Here is a 16,889-nt window from a genome sequence, read left to right as displayed (position 1 = left end):
AGGGGAAGGGACTTGCCCGAGGTTACTCTGTGAGCCATTAGCAGCCTACAATAGAATCCAGGAGGCCCGACTCAAGCCTGTGATGCCTATGCTGTGTCCCCTCCTACGTGTCCTCTCTCCTCTCATGGTGAAGCAGCTCCGTATTTGGGGAGGAAATGGCAGGATTCTGCTCTGTTTTAGGGGGCTGAGACAAGTGTTTAAAATACCACCACCACCATCGGCTTTCCAAGGCCAGTGACCCTGCTGGGCTCAGGAGAAAGGGATGGTCAGGGGAGCTGACGGGCACAGTTGCTCTTGTGAAGTGCCGCAGTGGGCCAGGCACCTTTCCCCCGACACTCCCACCCCTGGGGTCTCGCACCCCTTTTTCAGATCCGGCCTGGCTAAGCACGTGCAAAGGAATGAGCTGCACAAGGCCACGTGCTTTGGGGGAGTTCCCTTCCAGCCCCAGCCTACAACCCCTCTAGCCCCCCGAGTGCCAAACACCCTGATCCCAAACCCTGCTCGCCCACCTTGCACATCCACCTAGGCCCCCACGCATACAGATGCCAGCCACAGCCCCTCTCTCTCCTCCCCTGCCTCCTCTCCGGTCCCCCACCTCCTTCCACGATGTGTGTCTCCCCCTCCCCCCAGGCTTCCACGCGGTTATAAATGGAGGCTCTGGCTGCCTTTAAATAGTCATATCTATCAGGCGAGCTCACGTCGGCCATAAATTTTACAGTAATGATGATTTTCTAAATGGGCCGACTGGAGCTATTTCCGCTTCAGCCTCCAGTTACTGCACACACGTGTCATTCCCCCTCCCCTCCCTGCGTCTCCCTCTCCCCCTGGGGCCCAGAGGCCCATTTGTTGTCCCCCTAATTGTCATTTCTCCTGCATGCTCTTGGGCAGGGGCTGGAAGTGGAAGTGACCTTGTCTCCTGATCAGCTTCGTGCTGGGGCTCCCGCCCTCCCGGTGTTCCTGACGTACAAGATCAAGGCAAGGAGGTGGTTTTGGCATGAGTTGGGTGTGTGTACGGGGGACAGGGACAAACCAGATTGCTCCAAATAGGGCAGAGGGGACTGGCTACAGAGACACAGCCATCTGGATGTCATTATTGCCAGTCGTCCCCTCCCACCCCAGTCGTGTGAAACAGGCCTGGTGCGTGAAAGCTATAATTACGGGTAATCCCTTCTCACTGTGCATGGTTTGAATTTGGCACAACAGGAATGTGAAAGGGAGAAGGGGAAATACTGACCAGACCCTCGGAGGGGCCAACATCTGCATCAGTCATGAGTGCACATCTGGCACCCGTGCTGGGATTGGAAGCCCGGCGCTGGTGTGTTGGAAGCTCCCACAGTGAGTGGAGATGGAAAAGACCGTTGGCGCCCCAAGTGTAACCATCTCCCATAAGGACAGGCACAGACACCCCCTCCCCTTCCCCTAGAGGGGACGTTGGGCTGACACCACACTTGTTCTTCCTTTGGCTGACCCTGCCCAGATGAGCTGAAAAACGCAGCCCTTGGTTTGCTTGGAGGCCAGGCCTCCTGTTTGCATCACAGTGCGCCAGGATAGCATAGCAGCGTGACAGCATCACGTCATGGCACTTTCGGAGCCACAGGGTGATGGGGCAGTGTGGGCTAGAGCTTAGAGGTGCCAGAGGTTAGGAGTTGGGAGTCCTGGGTTCTGTTCCCAACTCTGCTGCCGACGCGCCGTGTGACCTTGGGCCAGACATGTGGCTTCTTTGTGCCTCAGTGTCCCCATCTGTAAAATGGGGTGGATAATGCTCCTCCCCCCTCCTTCCCCCCGCGTGCAAAATGCTTTGAGATCCTCTGTGTAAGTGCAGGGTCTGATTTACCCTTTCAGCAAGAGGGGTGATGTGATCAGACTCCTGATATGATCCAGCACCGGTGTCGTGCCACACAGCTCTCTCATGAGGTGCTCCGCAGAGTATGTCTGGAGCTAGAGGGCTGATCTCTGCCGGCAGGTGCAGGTGGGAGCAGGGCGTACATGGCGTGTCCTTCAGTCAGTTTCTGTGGCTGCTATGGGGCAATCCCAGGACCGGTGAGCTGTTCACAGCAGTCGCTTCTCTGAGGCTTTCCTGCAAAGTCTGAGTACAGTCAGGTCCCATTGGCCTCCGAGGGAAACTGGGGCTTTGGGCTCCTGGTAGGATCAGGCCCTTGAATAAAGAGAGACGAGATAAACCTGGAGGCAGGTGAATCCTGCATGGGCCCAGGCCAAAGCCCTCTTTGCATATAGCCGGGGGGGGTTGGGGGGGGGAATCCCAGTAAGGATGGAGAAGATCCATTCAGATGAGACCTGCTCCTGCTTGTTTTCTTTGGCCTCCTCTAATGGGGAAGCAGGTGGGTCCGGGTGGATGGGCTTTGAAAGGTGCTGGAAGCAGAGAGAATGGGTTTGGGAGGCTGGCTGACTCAGGGGACTGGCAGCGGTCTTCAGACCTTTCAGTAGCGAGTGGAAGCTGTTAAATCTGGCGGCTGCTTAGAGACCCCACGTGTGAAATTAGTTTGATCAGGCTCAGTCCGGTTCATAGTGGGACAGGCGTCCACAGCACAGTGGGAATTAACAGGGTCCCCGTCTAGACTTATCCCACCCTCCTCACCAGAGTATCTGAGCACCTCTCCATCATGCACGAAGCGACATGACTAATATCTGTCACCTGCGATTCGTTCTTTCTCTCATTCTGCCCCTGAGGGGAGAATTGTGTGTGCAGTGGGGTGCTCTGTTTTGGTAGGGTTGTTTTAATTAGTGTGATTAATGGTGTTATTTATGTACTTGCTGCTGTGCTGGGTTTATATTGGCGAAGGTGAGGTCAAAGAAGGTTTGGATGCTGAGAGGCCATGAAGACTGAGCGCCCCTCTCTGCCTAAACAGGGATCGTCTCAGGGCAGGGCAGGAGCTCACATATGGCACAGCATGGGGGAAACTGCACCTGTCTGAACATCAGTCTGTGGGTCAGTGACTAGTGCAGGTCTAGGTAAGGTTAAGCAGTGACCTGATCACAGTCTAGAAGTACCTACGTGGAGAAGAGATTTCTGATAGCAGAAGGTTCTTTAATCTAGCCGAAAAAGGGAGAGCGTGATCTCATGGCTGGAAGCGGAAGCTAGACAAGTTCGGACTAGAAACAGGGCACAATTTTTTACCAGTGAGAGTCATTAACCATGGGAACAAATTACCCAGGGGTGTGATGGATGCGCCATCACTGACAGGCTTTAAATCAAGACTGGCTGTCTTTTCCTAAAAGCTCTGCTCCAGCCCAGACGCCAGTTCTGGACTCAGGGCAGTAATCACTGGGGCAGTTCTCCAGCCTGTGTTACGCAGGGGCTCAGACTAGAGAGCACAATGGTCCCTTCTGGCCTTGCCATCTGTGGATCCGCATCTCTGGCTTCTTTCACCAGCGCTGGGAAATCTAATGGGACTTTTTAAAAAAAGCAAAGTGCAGAGAAATCCCTTAAAAATGGGTAAAAGCATGAACCGGAAAATCTAAGAGGAGAGCTCTGCGCAGGGACAGCCCTGCTCCCAAGAGAGCCCAGAGGCCATCTGCGGCAGGGCCCCGACCCCGGCTTTGCGTCCTGGGTTTCTCCCAGGCTAAAGTCACAGAGTGTGTCCAGCCACCCCAGCTTGTCTGCAGTAACAAAGTGACACCCAGATGCCTTGCTCAGAGGAAGAGGGAGGGGCTTGGAGGGCTCCACTAGGAATGGGGGGCACATCACTGCATGGCGCGTGGTGGGGAACTGTGAGAGGGGTTTTAAGAGTCAATCACCACCACCGGCGCCTGGGACCTCTTGTTCGTTGTCTTGTTCTAGGCATTTGCTTCTGCTCTGTTCCCCTGCCTGCTCATTGTGTGTATGGCAGCTGGATACTGGAGGGGGATGCAGGAGTCGGGGGGGGGTAGATCCCGGTGCGGGGTGGATAGACGAGATGGCTAGAAATCATGCACAGATTCCAAAGGGGAGCTCTGTTTTCATCTCCTGCAAACTCTGCTCCCTCAGCCTCGGAGGTTGGTCTCCTCTTGGACTGGAACTGAGCCGGAGAAGCTCTGGCCAGTCAAAGCTCAGAGGTGATGGATCCTGCTCTGGCTCCGGGACAGGACATGATGGAAAAGACACATTTATGTCCTAGCTAAACATCCAGTGGACATTCTTTGGGTAGCAGTGTAAGCTCAGAGCGCTCACCGCCTTGTTCCTTCCAACGCGCTCCCTGACTCCCTGGGTGTGTAGTTTGCCCAGCTGAGGAGCTGTGTGTTTAATTTGGGGGTGATTGTCTTGAATTTTAATGGTAGCTGCTGCTTCTGCTTCTCTTTCCTAGATTTTATAGTGGACCTCACTCTGCTGCTTCAACTCACTCTCCCTCTCTTCCAGTTGTGGGACCCTCCACCAACACTGCTGTTACCCCTCAGTCCTGCCCCACATCCCTCCCAGCTGATCCAATATTGAGCGACTCAGACACACAGCTCTGCCAGTGCCCCTCAATCCCGACCTGCAGCCCCCCTGCTATTCCAGCCCTGGGATTCCTTACCGCTGTAGCAATAATGCCTTTATCCTGTCACAGGGCTGTTATCTTTTAAAGATCTTCCCCATACCCAGTTTAGAGGAAGAATTATGCCCTATTAATAGTACCCTGATTTTGTACGGCAATATCACTTTATAAACTTTAAATGGACAGGACCACTTTCCTGAAGTGCAGCTACCTCTGGGGTGGAATATGGAAGCTGTTTAACAGCACACCGTAACGCTGGAAGTGACAAAGAATATTGTTGCTCTTTAAACCTGTGGGGGAAATGTAGGCGGGGAGACAGTGGTATGCTGAGTTGGAATTTAGCCAGGATGCTGGTGTTGCAAAAGGATCTTTAGTGAGCACTGGCCATCAGGGATCTTTGTTTTGCATCTCAGTCAAAAGCCAGCACAGCACCCCTACCGAGGAGTGGGTCCAGTAACCACTGGGAAGCAAGAGTGCCCCTGTTCAATCATCCACACCCCTTCCTGCAACAGTGATCACCCAGCTATGCCATAAACAGGCCTCAGCCTGTGTAGCAAGAGACCAAATGCCGTCACTTCCCAAGGCCGCGAGCCTCATGGGTAAGCCCAGGGGTTTCTGAGCACCGTGAAGGTGTCACAGACATTGTCTCTCTTCCAATCAATTTTCCTGATGATTTATTTCTTGTTTTTTAATTGATATGGGGCAGGTCTAAGGCAGGCTGCCAGCGGCACCAGCCAAAGCCTCTCCAAGGTGTCTCTGGAGCCAGAGCCCTAATGCTCAGGCCACGACGTGTAATGAACTCTCCAAGGACTCGGCTCGTGCTCTGTATTAGCTGAAGACGCGTCTGGCCCAGCTGTTAACTGTCCCATTTAACATCATAAATTATTAACCTAATTTTGAGGAGGGTCGGTGATGGATCCTGCTGGTCTCGTCAGCCATCGTGCAGCCTCCGCCTCTGGGCACGGGCGGATTCCGCGGCAATGCCTCGGGTGGAGCAGCTCCAGGGGGTCAGTGCAGCTGCTCGGTGGTCAAGGGGTCGCCGTACCCCAGCCTCTGGCCTGTTTTATGGGTGCCCCGAGCAGCACGTGAGCTCAGGGGAAGCTGATTACGTACCTGCCCTGTGCGTTTCCTCCCTTCTTTCCCCCCACTTCTTTCTTTGATCATGAGCTCAAACTTGTTTTCAGTTTGAACCGCCGTCTCGCTAACCACGAGGGCAGGGGGCCAAGCAAAGCCAGGGTCTGGTGGCAATGGCTCCCCAGTAGATACAGGGTCCCCATGGGCAACACTGGGCCTGGGGCAATGCAGCAGGAGCATCCCTTTCCAAATAAACCTCTGCTCCCGGGCTCGCGGCAGCCACTCCCATGCCCAGCTGGCAGTGGATACTCTTCCCACTTATCCCTCTGATACTGGCTGCTGCTCCCACCTGCCCCTCTGCGTTCATACGGGCCTGGGGTAGATGCTCCCCAGTTACATGTTCATTGGGCTGCCCTGTTTTGCTGCTGTCTTCCAAATGGACAAGAGCATTTGACCCTTAAAAGTCTTGGCCATTAATGTGATATATTGTTATACACCGGCTAGTGGGTGTGGCAGCCCTGACCCTACAGGATGCAGTCAGAACCACTCAGCTGTGTGTCATAGACCCTCTGATGCTTAGAATTTATGGGGATTCTCCTTTAACTCAAGTGGCAAGAGTTTGTGGGTTGGGAGCAGGAGGGGCTGGGGCTGTTCCCCGTCTTTCTGAGTCAGGTGTTTTCTGTGAAATTTCAAGTAAAATGAAAACATTTAGTTTTGGTTAAAATTTTTCACTGATTTTTTTGATTTTTCAGCAAATTGAAATGAAATGAAAAAGAACCACTTTGTGTGTTGTGTCGTTTCCTGCCCTCCACACACCCCGCCCCCCACCATGCACATACTTTCGTCTTCCTTTCTGAAAGAAAAAAGGGAGGGACAACTGAAGAATCAAACCAAAATAAGCATTTTGAATGGAAATGAAATGAAAAATTTTGAAAAACTTTGTTTGGTCAAAAAATAGAAAAATCTCAGCAGAAACTGATTGATTGATTTACCTGCGATGTTTGTTTCCCTCTAACAGGTATTTATCACTGAAAAAATATATAGAGAAATCTGTTTTGACCAGCTGTGCTGTCAAGTCCTGAATGGCCTTGGGGTGCTGCCTAGTGATAACCCCATTGTGTCAGAGGGAGTGAATTCCTGTAGCCTCTGCCTCCCAGGGCACATCTGCACACAACAGCTGGGAGCGCACATCCCCACGCAGGTAGACAGACACGCTAGCTCTGCTTGAGGAAGCGTGCTAGAAATCTCAGCGTGGCCGCGGCATGGGCAGTGGCTTGGACTAGCCACCAAGTGCAAACGCGCCTGACCTCTGGGTGTGCACTAAGAGCTGCCACGCGGCCACACTGCTGTTCTTAGTGCCCTGGCTCACACAGAGCTAGTGTGGGTCTGCCTGCCTGCTCTAGGAATCACGCTGCCAGCTGCTGCGTAGACACATCCCTCAGCTCATGCGCGGTCTGAGTGGAGCCCGGAAGAGTAAGGAAAGGCTCAAGGCCCTTTTCCCCTGCGTTTCACCTTCTTCCCCCCAGGTTACTATAGCAGAGGGAGATTGCTCGGTGTCTCCGTGCAGTATCCAGGCTAGGGTAGGATAGAGCCCTAGCCTTTCCCGCTGAATTTCCCAGGCCCCCTGGCTTGAAGCTGCACCTGGAGAGTGCTGAATGGCCAAGGTCAGAGGGGGTGGCTGTATTTCTGGTGGCTTTAAAGAATCAGAAGAGCAAAGAAACAGCTTCCCCACCCTACCCAGCTGGGCTAGGGAAAACAGAGAGGTGTCATGCAGACCGTGCCCCAAAAGCAGGAACCTGTACCCCCAAAGAGACCTGCCAACCCAAGAGGCCAAACTCCAGCCTGCCGCAAACAGTTGAATGACCCCCCTCTACTCCAAAGAGAAAGGGGTGATGGGAGCTCACTCTTACCAAGCCCCAGCCAATTCCAACCGCTGAGGGCTCGATTCTGCCCTCTCTTACTCACCACGAGTGCTACCGTACTCCCATTGATTTCAACGAGACTTACTCACAGTGGACGGTGAGCAGAATCAGGCCTTGTCTGAAGAACTAAACCCACAAGATACAAATATAGGACCCAATCCTTTACTCAGTAGGTACTCAGGCCCATGAAAGCCAGGGGAGTTTTGCCTGAGTAAGGACCCTGGGGCGTGAGCCACTGGGAGCAAAGTGTGAATGTCAGGAAAAGCCCTCCATTCGCCGTGTGCCAGGAGACAGTGAGGAGTGCAATGAATAGAAGGGGCAGTGGATTTTGTTCTTCACACCCAGACAACGCACAGACCTGCTGCGTGCCCATAACACAGCACTCAGCCTACACAGGTGTAAAATCCTCTGCACAGCAATAAAACACTCACATCTAGTCTATATATTTTGTAATCCCTTTAAAGGTTTTTTTTCTTTAAACCCCTTGCCCCAGCTCCCTCCCACTCTCCCCCCAAAAATTATTATAAAGAATTATTGCCATGAGTATGTCTTTCCCAGTGAAAGGAGAAAATCGCCTCATTCATAATTTATCCCCTCAATTACTATTAATAAAGAAATATTTCAGCAGAAAATGGCCTGGGAAAATTACACGTAACATTGCATTAACATTCTATTTGAACATTTTCATCACATTTGTTATAGAGTTAATAAGAGGGATATGCTCCCCTGACTTCTTCATGAAATTATGGGCTGCCTATGAGAGTTTAATCTTTTAGACTTTATATAATATATTCACTTTACTAATTGAGCTATCCAAGGAGCAGTTAGGGATGTTCTTAAACGTGGAAGACAAAGTAATCAGGGCCATGACTTCCTGACTGGAGGATCCGCTTCCGGAGATGCGGAGCCACCCAAGTGAATTACACACACATGGGTGTTTACATGCTGATACACCTCTCGCTTACCTCTTCTTCTTAAAGCTCAAATTCATCAGCACCACCACAACCATCATCATCATCATCACATGCTGATCTGCTGCCCTCTCTTTTGGGAGATGCCAGGTGGGGAGCTGGACTGGGCAGGGTGCTCTCTGTTCTTCTGATCTCCCTGATCAGCTATTGTTTGCGACTTTGGGTGTCTTTGTCTGAGATTTAGGGCTGGCCATCCTCTGCAATGTTGAAGAGCTTCCAGCCAGCACCGGATGCCAGAGTATCTGAAATGTGTGTTGGGTCAAAGAGAACAGGCAGGGGAGATATGACTGGAGAGTGATAGCACATTCACCAGCTCCTTGCGGGAGGGTGTTTCTGAATGTGATTTGCATGCACCTGGAACACCATGTTGACCCTCCTTCTGGACTATCTCCTTGTCTCAAAGGAGCCGAGCCCCAAGACAGCTTAGGTGGGGAAGAAGCGGAAGCCCTGGGAAGGCTAAAGAAAGCTACTTGGGAGTGGGATTGGTTCAGGAGAGGGGAACTTGGAAAGGCAGAATGAAAACATTCGTCATTACAACTCACTGGGCCTTGGATTCTGATTGCAAAAGCTACTGTAATTTGTACTTAGAAGTTGTAACAAGAACAGCGTCTCTCAAGAGTGTTAAACAAAGGAATATGTGTGAATAGAATGCATAAGGCACAGAGTGTGTATATAAACTGTGTGTATACACGTCTCTATGTAGCATATGCACACTTCCCACTCCTACGGTGTAATAATTCTTTCCCCTGCCCCAGCCAGCAACCTCAAACAATGAACCTTGCCTCGCCCTGCATTGCAGCCCTTTTACAAATGGGGAAACTGAGGCACAGAGACTTAAGTAACTTGCCAGAGTAGAACACAGCCCCTGTCTTCCAGCCCTCCCTTTCCATGAGACCCTCCTTCCTTTCCATAGCTACATGCACACCCTCCGTGTGGGATATCAGGCCAAGGGACTGATCCAAAGCTCATAGGAGTCGGTGGGAGGCTGTCCATGGACTATAACAGACTTCACTTCCTGGCCCACACCAAGTAGAGGATGCCAGGTCCTACTGCATCATCTGAACAGGAGGAGGGCTGTTTGCAGCCCGTGCGTGGGTGCAGAGGGTCCACCATCGCCGAGCAATGGCCAGCTGCCCTGGCTGAGAGAGAGCACAGCACCCAGCTGCTGCAGTCGGAGCTGCTCCCTTCGGAGTGTCCTCGGCAGCACTTGGATCCTCTTCGCAGCCACTAGGGGGTGAGCCGGGGGCAGAGGCCGGGAAGTGGCACTCAGCTGTTGCCAGCGGCAGCCTGGCTCGGAGTACGCTGGGATGCTGATTGCAGGTGTGTGAGAGCAGAAGCTGCCAGGAGGTCCAGCCAAGGAGAATCCTGCTCTCCCATTCGCTAGCATTGCAGAAGCGATTAAAAGGTGTTGTGGATCACGTGGCAAAGGCCACTGCAGAGGGAACCAAAGGGTTAATGAGAAGATTTTTTTTTTTTTTTTTGCACGTCAGAATTCGTTAGCTGGAATTCATGAGCCAACCAGTCAGACCCTCCGGAAAGGCCCATCTGCGCAGGAGAGAGCCAGGCAACAGCAGAATGGGCTGCCCTGCCTGGCCTGCCCTGCAAGGTGGCCACATGAGCTGACAGCCAAGGGACCTTGCACCTCTCTTTGATCCCCTCCAGACAGCCCCGGGCTGGCTACATCCCAGCTTCAGATGGGAAACGGCCCGGCATGAGAATGAGAAAGCGGGAATGGGCTAAAATCCCCTCGACCCACCCCTCCAAGCCTCCCGCCGCTTTGATGTGTGCTCAGGAGGAAATAAAGCAAGCAGGCGTTGCTGAGCTTGGCAGCTTAATCCCCTCCCATGTAACTTCTGTGCGTCAGGACACGCGGGACCCAGTAAACATCCAGCAGCCTCTGGCAGAGCCCGCGCAGGGCGGCAACCCTCTTTCTTCTGGCTCCTTAGCTAGCTGCTTGTCTGCCCCCCCCCCCGCCTTTTCTGTGGAGGAGCTGGAGGCAGGCAGGCAGTATGGGCCTCTGGGGAGCCCCCTGGCCCCCTGGGGTTAGCATCTGGATGCTGGTCCATCGCAGGGGAGGTGGCTGCCGGAGGAAGGGCCCAATGGAGCCATAAAACTGATGGCTACTCATCCAGCACAGGGAGATCAAGGCTACATGCCAGGATTTCCCTTCCCCCAGGACATGTCAGGGTCATGGGGACAGGTAGAGACCATCTGGATCCTTAGCCCATCACTGGCTCTGCCGTGTGTCCTAGGGGCCAGTGACTTCAGGGTGCCTGTTGCTGACCATAGACCTTATGGCAGGGGATTCCTGGCAAACCAACGGTTTGCACCCATGTTTCTGCCCCAGATGAGAGGAGCCTTAGGTGGCCAGGGACTTTCCCAGCAAAGGGCGGCAGGGCCCCTCTTTATCTTACACCTTCACACCTGTTAATTGACCGTCCTTGTGCACTCTCATCCTTCTGCCTGCCAGATAGGTAACTGGCGTCCGTTTACTGTGTACCTGAGAAGATCACAGGGTTGGCACAAGTTGGTCTCCCCGTAGCACCCACAGTCTGCCAGATGCTTTCCAGAGAGAGAAGGCGGCCAAGTCTGTGCCCCTTATAATCTAGAAATGACAAAGCAGAGAGGTGGAGGGTAGGGGAAAGAGGAACAGCAGGAAGCAGACCGAGTGGGGATTGGCTACACCCTGACAAGGCTTCAGTGTGCGCACAGGCAATCCCAGATCACCCTACAGCCACCCCTCTCCGCAGGGGATTGAATGGGCCGTGGCAGCACCCACCGTTGCGTGGCTCAGCCAGGCAATTGGGGAGGCTCATTTGGCAGAGCGCTGCGCTGTGCGGGCAGAGAGGCCTTCCGGGGCAGTCTGCTTGCAACGTGTCACACGCAGAGAGCAGAATTTGATACAGAACTAAAAAGGTAAAGACAGAAAAATTAAGGCTGGAATGCGCCAACCTCACTTAAGAACAGGACACCTGGGTCCCTTCCGCAGGTCAGTTTAGCTGCCGTTGCTTGGACAGCATCTGCTATTCACATAGCCAGCCAACTTCCCCCTGTGTCTCGGACTCCCTTTGAAAGCCCATCAGCATTCCATTTCTGCCTGTCCCTCCACCCGTCCTGGGACGTCAGAGCCAGAACGGGGGGCTGAACCGACGGCGTGTCCTGTAGAACGCCTGTGGTTGGTTCTGGGCAGGATGGACCGCACTGTAAACAGGACAAGGCTTGTAAACAGCGCTCCAGCTGGGATCAGTTTAGCCTGTTGGGGTTGCAGACCCGGCGCGGCAGGACACGGTGTCAGGGCATTGTCGAGGGGAGAGGGGAGAAAGAAGCTGAATAAACAAACACAGCTTGTCCCTTTTTCTCTTCTTTTTTTCATCCCAGTGTTGTTATTTCAGCCGGACAATTGCTTTGCAGATCGAGGGAACAAGCTGGCTCCCAGTGCCGCCCTTTCGTATTGTGTTTTCTCATGGGAATTTGTCCTTGCATATGTGTGCAAGTATCTGTGTGTATGTGTATAGACAGAAAATAGTCTATATAAATATATTTATACTGGGGAGGAGTATATTTACTTTCTTAAAACCCAGGTGAGGCAAAATATGTTGGATTTTGCTACTGTGGAAGATTCTGCTTTTCCTGAGCGTGTGCAGCACACAATAATGCTCGTGAATGCACGTGCTTGTGAATGCATGCGTACAGTTTACACTCAGTGCATGTTTCTGCATGCGGGCCTACATTCTGCACTCTGCATGTGCATCTCTTAAGGACAGGGAAACCTTATGGAGTTGGAACGCTTTGCAAGGCTTTCCAGCTCATTTTGGGGCACACAGAGAGGGGAAAGCGAGTCTGTGGCAGAACTAGGAAAAGAACCCAGGAATCCTGATTCCCAGCCCTGTGCTCTAACCACAAGATCATCCTTGGTCTCAAGAGTAAAATGCGTCAAGAGTTTGGGTAAATTCTGCTTTGCTAGGACCCTGGTCTGCGCTGAAGGCTGTATGTTAGAGGCTTCCTAATTTTCATGTCTTAATTTTATTTTTCCCACATTTCTCCCTCTTCTCTCTCTCTCTCTCACTCACACACACACACACACACACAAACCTCTATTGGAAAAACGATTTTAATACCCATGGCACATTGTCCGGGTGTGATATAAAATCCAATGGCATGTGGCATTTGGAAAAGGTCACTTCTCCCATCAGGATTCATTATCCTGCTTCAGCCCAGGAAGCCACCGGGTTACCCCCTCCTCCCCAGACCCCTCGCCCCCTCCCATGAGGCACTTGGAGAGCTGAGAGAGGGGATGAAGAGGCTTCCTGGGTAGGGCTGGAAGTTGAGCAGTGTCAGCAGGGTCCCTGCAGCTCCAGAAGCACAGGCTGCTGCTTCTCCAGGTAACAGGGATCTCCCTCTGTTGGCACTAGTAGCAGGTCCTGTATCCTCTCTGTGGAGCAGCCACTAGAGGGTGATGCTACGCACCTTGCTTATCATTTCCGCCCCAGTAGTGCCAGGGCCTCGGGCAGGGATGGGGTGGTAATGGCTGGGCCGTGTTCCGATTGAAAGGTGACAAGTGCTGGACCCATCTCCCACTCCAGGTCAGCAGTGCCAGGGGAACATTGCCTCTTCGTGTTGAGTTCACAGGCAGATCCGACTGCCCTCCAGTGGGTGATGTCAAATCCGGTTCCCTTCGTTTGACCCTTTGACCGCACTCCTGTCCCTGTTGTTCATTAGTTGTCCCTCGTAATTATTTGGTTTTCCAGGTCCTGTGGACCCCCCTCCTAGGCTGGGGGGGATCCTTTCGCAGTGGATCCCAATACGAGTGGGTGATGTCAGCGCTATTTAGCTGTACCTACAAAGCGACAGATGGTCCTGGAGCCGGGTGGGAGTTCCGAGAGCTCTCATCCCAGCCCTGCTTCTGGCGTCCTCCTCACCTCCCTGGGCCTTAGCTTCCTTCTCTGTACGGACAGCTCATGTCGGGAGCGTGGCTGTGTAAATGTCTGAGCATTATCCCCGGGGTGGGGGCGGGTTAGGGTTAGGCTGTGATGGAGCTTTGATCCGAGCCCCCCCGCCCGTGTGATTTGCAGTCTCTGTTCCTCGCCGCGCAGTGCCCTGCCTCGGTATGGACACAGAACGAAAATGCACCTGTTCCCTGTTTCACTTGTTTTATTTTTCACTGCGCTGGTTTTGAAGCGTCCCTTCAGCTCGCAGCTCATGACGTTGGGCTGATCCTCCAGTGAGCTCCGGTGGAGAGGAGAAACCTGTGCAAGTTCCGGAAGCCCAGCTCCTCCACGGCTACCTTCCCTCGCATGGCCTGCCCGGTGAACTCCTCTTAGCACTTGGGCCGTCGACTTGGGGGCACTCAGAGTCCTCTAGGGCTCATCCCTGTTCTGGGTGGGAGACCCAGAGTGCAGTGCAGAATGCACCAGGCTTTCACTTCTGCAGAGCTGCGGTTGAACTTTGCTGTGGTTGCAGTGAGTTTGATTAGTCTCAACCGAGCTGCTCAGAGAGATTTGTCCACACAAATGAGCATCCCGGGCAGATGAGCAAGGTTGAGGGTGGGGGGAAGGTGCAGGTCGGGATTGAGAGGCAATGGCAAAGTGGTGTGTGTGGTACTCAGGGCTGGGATAGCAGGGGGCTCTGGGTAAGGACTGAGAGCCATCAGCAGAGCAGGGAAACCTAAAGCAAGAATAGTGGGGGGATGCTGCAGGTCAGGATCGAGATTTCCTAGCAGAGGGGTGGGGGAATACGTGCCTAGCGCCTGCTTGTTTGCCTAGCTCTTGCCTTTCCTTCTATTCTGTTCCGGTTCCCATACAATGCCTATCATTGTGCCTATCCCTCCAGCTAGTCCCTGCACTGCCCTTCCCAAACCGTTCCCAGGAAATCGCTGTGGATCACAGTCTAAAGCTGCCTTTAGGTCACACACATGGGGCAGCTAGGCAAATCAGCCTGCTTCGTGAGGCCTCTAGAGATGGTGACTTCAGGCACCTGTTTGAGGCCTGGGGGAGGGTGGGGTGGGGGTACATTTTCCTAGTGGATCATATCATCCAGAGCTGAGGTGGGGAATTTCTCTTACATACTGCTGGAGATTCCTCGCCATTACCGTGTGTCCTCCTGACAGGTCACCTTGTGGGTGTGCCACAGGGGCTTGGCCTCAGGAGTCCTGGGTTCTCCTCCCGGCTCTGATACAAACTCCCTGAGTGAGTATGGGCCCTGCCCCTCTTTGGGCCTCGGTTTCCCCACCTGTAGATGGGTGAGTTGTCAGAAGGAATGTTTGTGCAGTGCATTGAAGATGCAAAGCCCCAGGCGTTTACTGGAAGGGCAAAGTCTGATGGAGGAGCGTGTCTTTCTCGGGGGGAAGGAGCAGAGGAGTGGCTGTTCCCGGGGAGCAGAGAATCTGATGGTTTTTGCGGAGGGGAGAGGAATTTGATGCCTGCTGCAAGATGACTTAGTGTGCAAAGGGTGATGGTAAACGGAGCCCCTTCCTGCCATATAAACACCAGTGAGTTATGGGTACCCCAGCCTCTAATTATGCAGTCAGCCCCAAATAGCTCTGTCTAACGAGGCTGACAGACTAATATCTCAAGAGCCCTTAATGCGTTATCATCTCTCGCTGTATGACCTCATATTTATAACTGCTCTGGTGGGAGGTTGAGAAACGTCCTTTTCTCCCCCCCCCACCCCCCTCCGAGCAGGGGCTCTTCAGCCTCTTCTGTTCAGATCAGGAGGAGAGAGGAGATATCTCCCCATCCATCACCAGTAGAGTTCGCGCAATTAGATGATTAAAGACATTTTTTATAATATTTGGAAGAGGCTTTGAAACATTTCTCAGGGAGCGTGATTAATGCCTGCTTAACCCTTCCCTGGCCTGGCTGGAGAGCCCGCCTCGGTGGAGACCCAGAGCAGCAATGGGCGCAGGCAGCTGCCCGCCGGCGGCTACACACAGCTCTGTTCCTCTTCGTTCCAGCTGGCAGTTGCAAAGCCCCAGGCCCAGATCCCTGACAAGGTGTGATTCATGGGCCCAGGGCACCTGCAGGAAGCACAGGCCCCACGGCAGTTCCTAGCCCAACTGGGACTTTGTGGTTTCTGAGGCTTCAACGGCTCAAGGGCTCAGGAAGTGAGCCCCCCGAGGCTGTTATGCAAGAGGCTTGACACACAGGGTCACACACATGCCGCACTCCTGCTGCCACGCATGGTCATGCTTCCAGTTCCATGCCACACACTCAAGCAGGGCCCAGCACACACAGAAATGGATGGAGATTAGGGTGCTGAGGGTCTGACACCATGGGGTCTGCGGTCCCTTAGCCCAACAGGGAGAGAAACACTGGCCTAACCCCACGCTTCTGCTCTCCTCCGAGTTTCATTAGATCTGTGTCTGCCTGTCTCTCACCACCCATCTCTCCGCCGACCCAGCTCTCTGATGACATTGCTAAAGTGCCTGTCGCTGGGACATCTCTTTAATCGTGGAAGGATTTGCACAGAGATTTTCACAGGCACAAATGTCGTGGGCACCTCTGAAGGTCAATGGGATTTGTGCATTGGGGAAACTCCCCCTTCATGTGTAGTTTCCCAGAAGTCCCATACGTGCAGGTGTCACTGGCTCCCTGGTAAGCACAGTTAATAGCTAGGGAACCCTTTCACTCCTTTTCAAAATAGCTGATGTGGACTGTTAATTATTCCAACATGAAAGTGGCAATTTCTCCTTGAACTTGGGAACTAAACCCTCCTGCTCCAGTCACAGTTGCAATATTTCATAATCTCAATTTCTTGTCAATTGATTGCCAGATAGAAGCGACAGCCAAAGAGGGCCACAAGCGTCTGCGACCACCACCCACCGTATGGTTTTAACTCTGCCCCTCTGTAAGTTTTCATTATTTTATTCTTCTTCTTGTTGTTGTTATTTAGACAAACTTGAAAACAGTAAGAAACAAAGAGACACTTCCTGGTCGTACTTCCGTTTATAAATAGCTTACAAGAGGTTAATAATGATTAATAGATGTTTTAATTAATGGTTAATCTATCGTTAGAGAGTCCAAGAGGTCACAGGTTTATTATAATCATAGCTTATCACTCACTATGGCACCTCCATATGCTTATAGCCATGTAGAACACATGCTACTCCCATCTGTAACATGCCTGTAATATCCCTTATTAACCCTTTGTAAACTACTTATAAAGGGAACCATAGTTAAAGCACGGTCAAAATCCTAACATGTCTGGAGTCAAAGAACCCTACAAAATGGCTGGGCAGGAGTTTGTTATTAGTTTAAACATTGTCTTAGTTGACTGGTAGAGAAGGGAAACAGAAAGAGACCAAACTAAGAAGGCATCTGAATAGTGTTCTCTGTTGCCAAGTGCAAGGACAGGCACAGACGGATTCATCGCAGCACTTCTATTCATCTGATAGTATCCAAATCCTCTTGAATCCTGGGAGTTCCTGCAGCATCGAAGCACTCCTCCGCCAT

General features: G+C 52.5%; 1 protein-coding gene across 4 annotated transcripts in view; it reads left to right on the top strand.

Moving 5' to 3' along the window:
- RNF220 (ring finger protein 220) overlaps nt 1–16,889 on the top strand; it is a 329,460-nt gene that overhangs the window by 120,401 nt on the left and 192,170 nt on the right. For 2 of the 4 annotated variants that reach the window (XM_074961894.1, XM_074961896.1), the window contains exon 3: nt 16,210–16,284. The exons of the other annotated variants lie outside the window; for them this stretch is intronic. In XM_074961894.1, the coding sequence (XP_074817995.1) occupies nt 16,210–16,284 (75 nt within the window). The remainder of the gene's footprint in view (nt 1–16,209; nt 16,285–16,889) is intronic. 4 annotated transcript variants of the gene reach the window in all.

Source organism: Natator depressus, chromosome 8, assembly GCF_965152275.1.
Source record: "Natator depressus isolate rNatDep1 chromosome 8, rNatDep2.hap1, whole genome shotgun sequence".
Classification (NCBI taxonomy): domain Eukaryota; kingdom Metazoa; phylum Chordata; order Testudines; family Cheloniidae; genus Natator; species Natator depressus.
The sequence above is the reverse complement of the archived record's forward strand: the minus strand, read 5'-3'. Positions and strand labels throughout refer to the sequence as shown.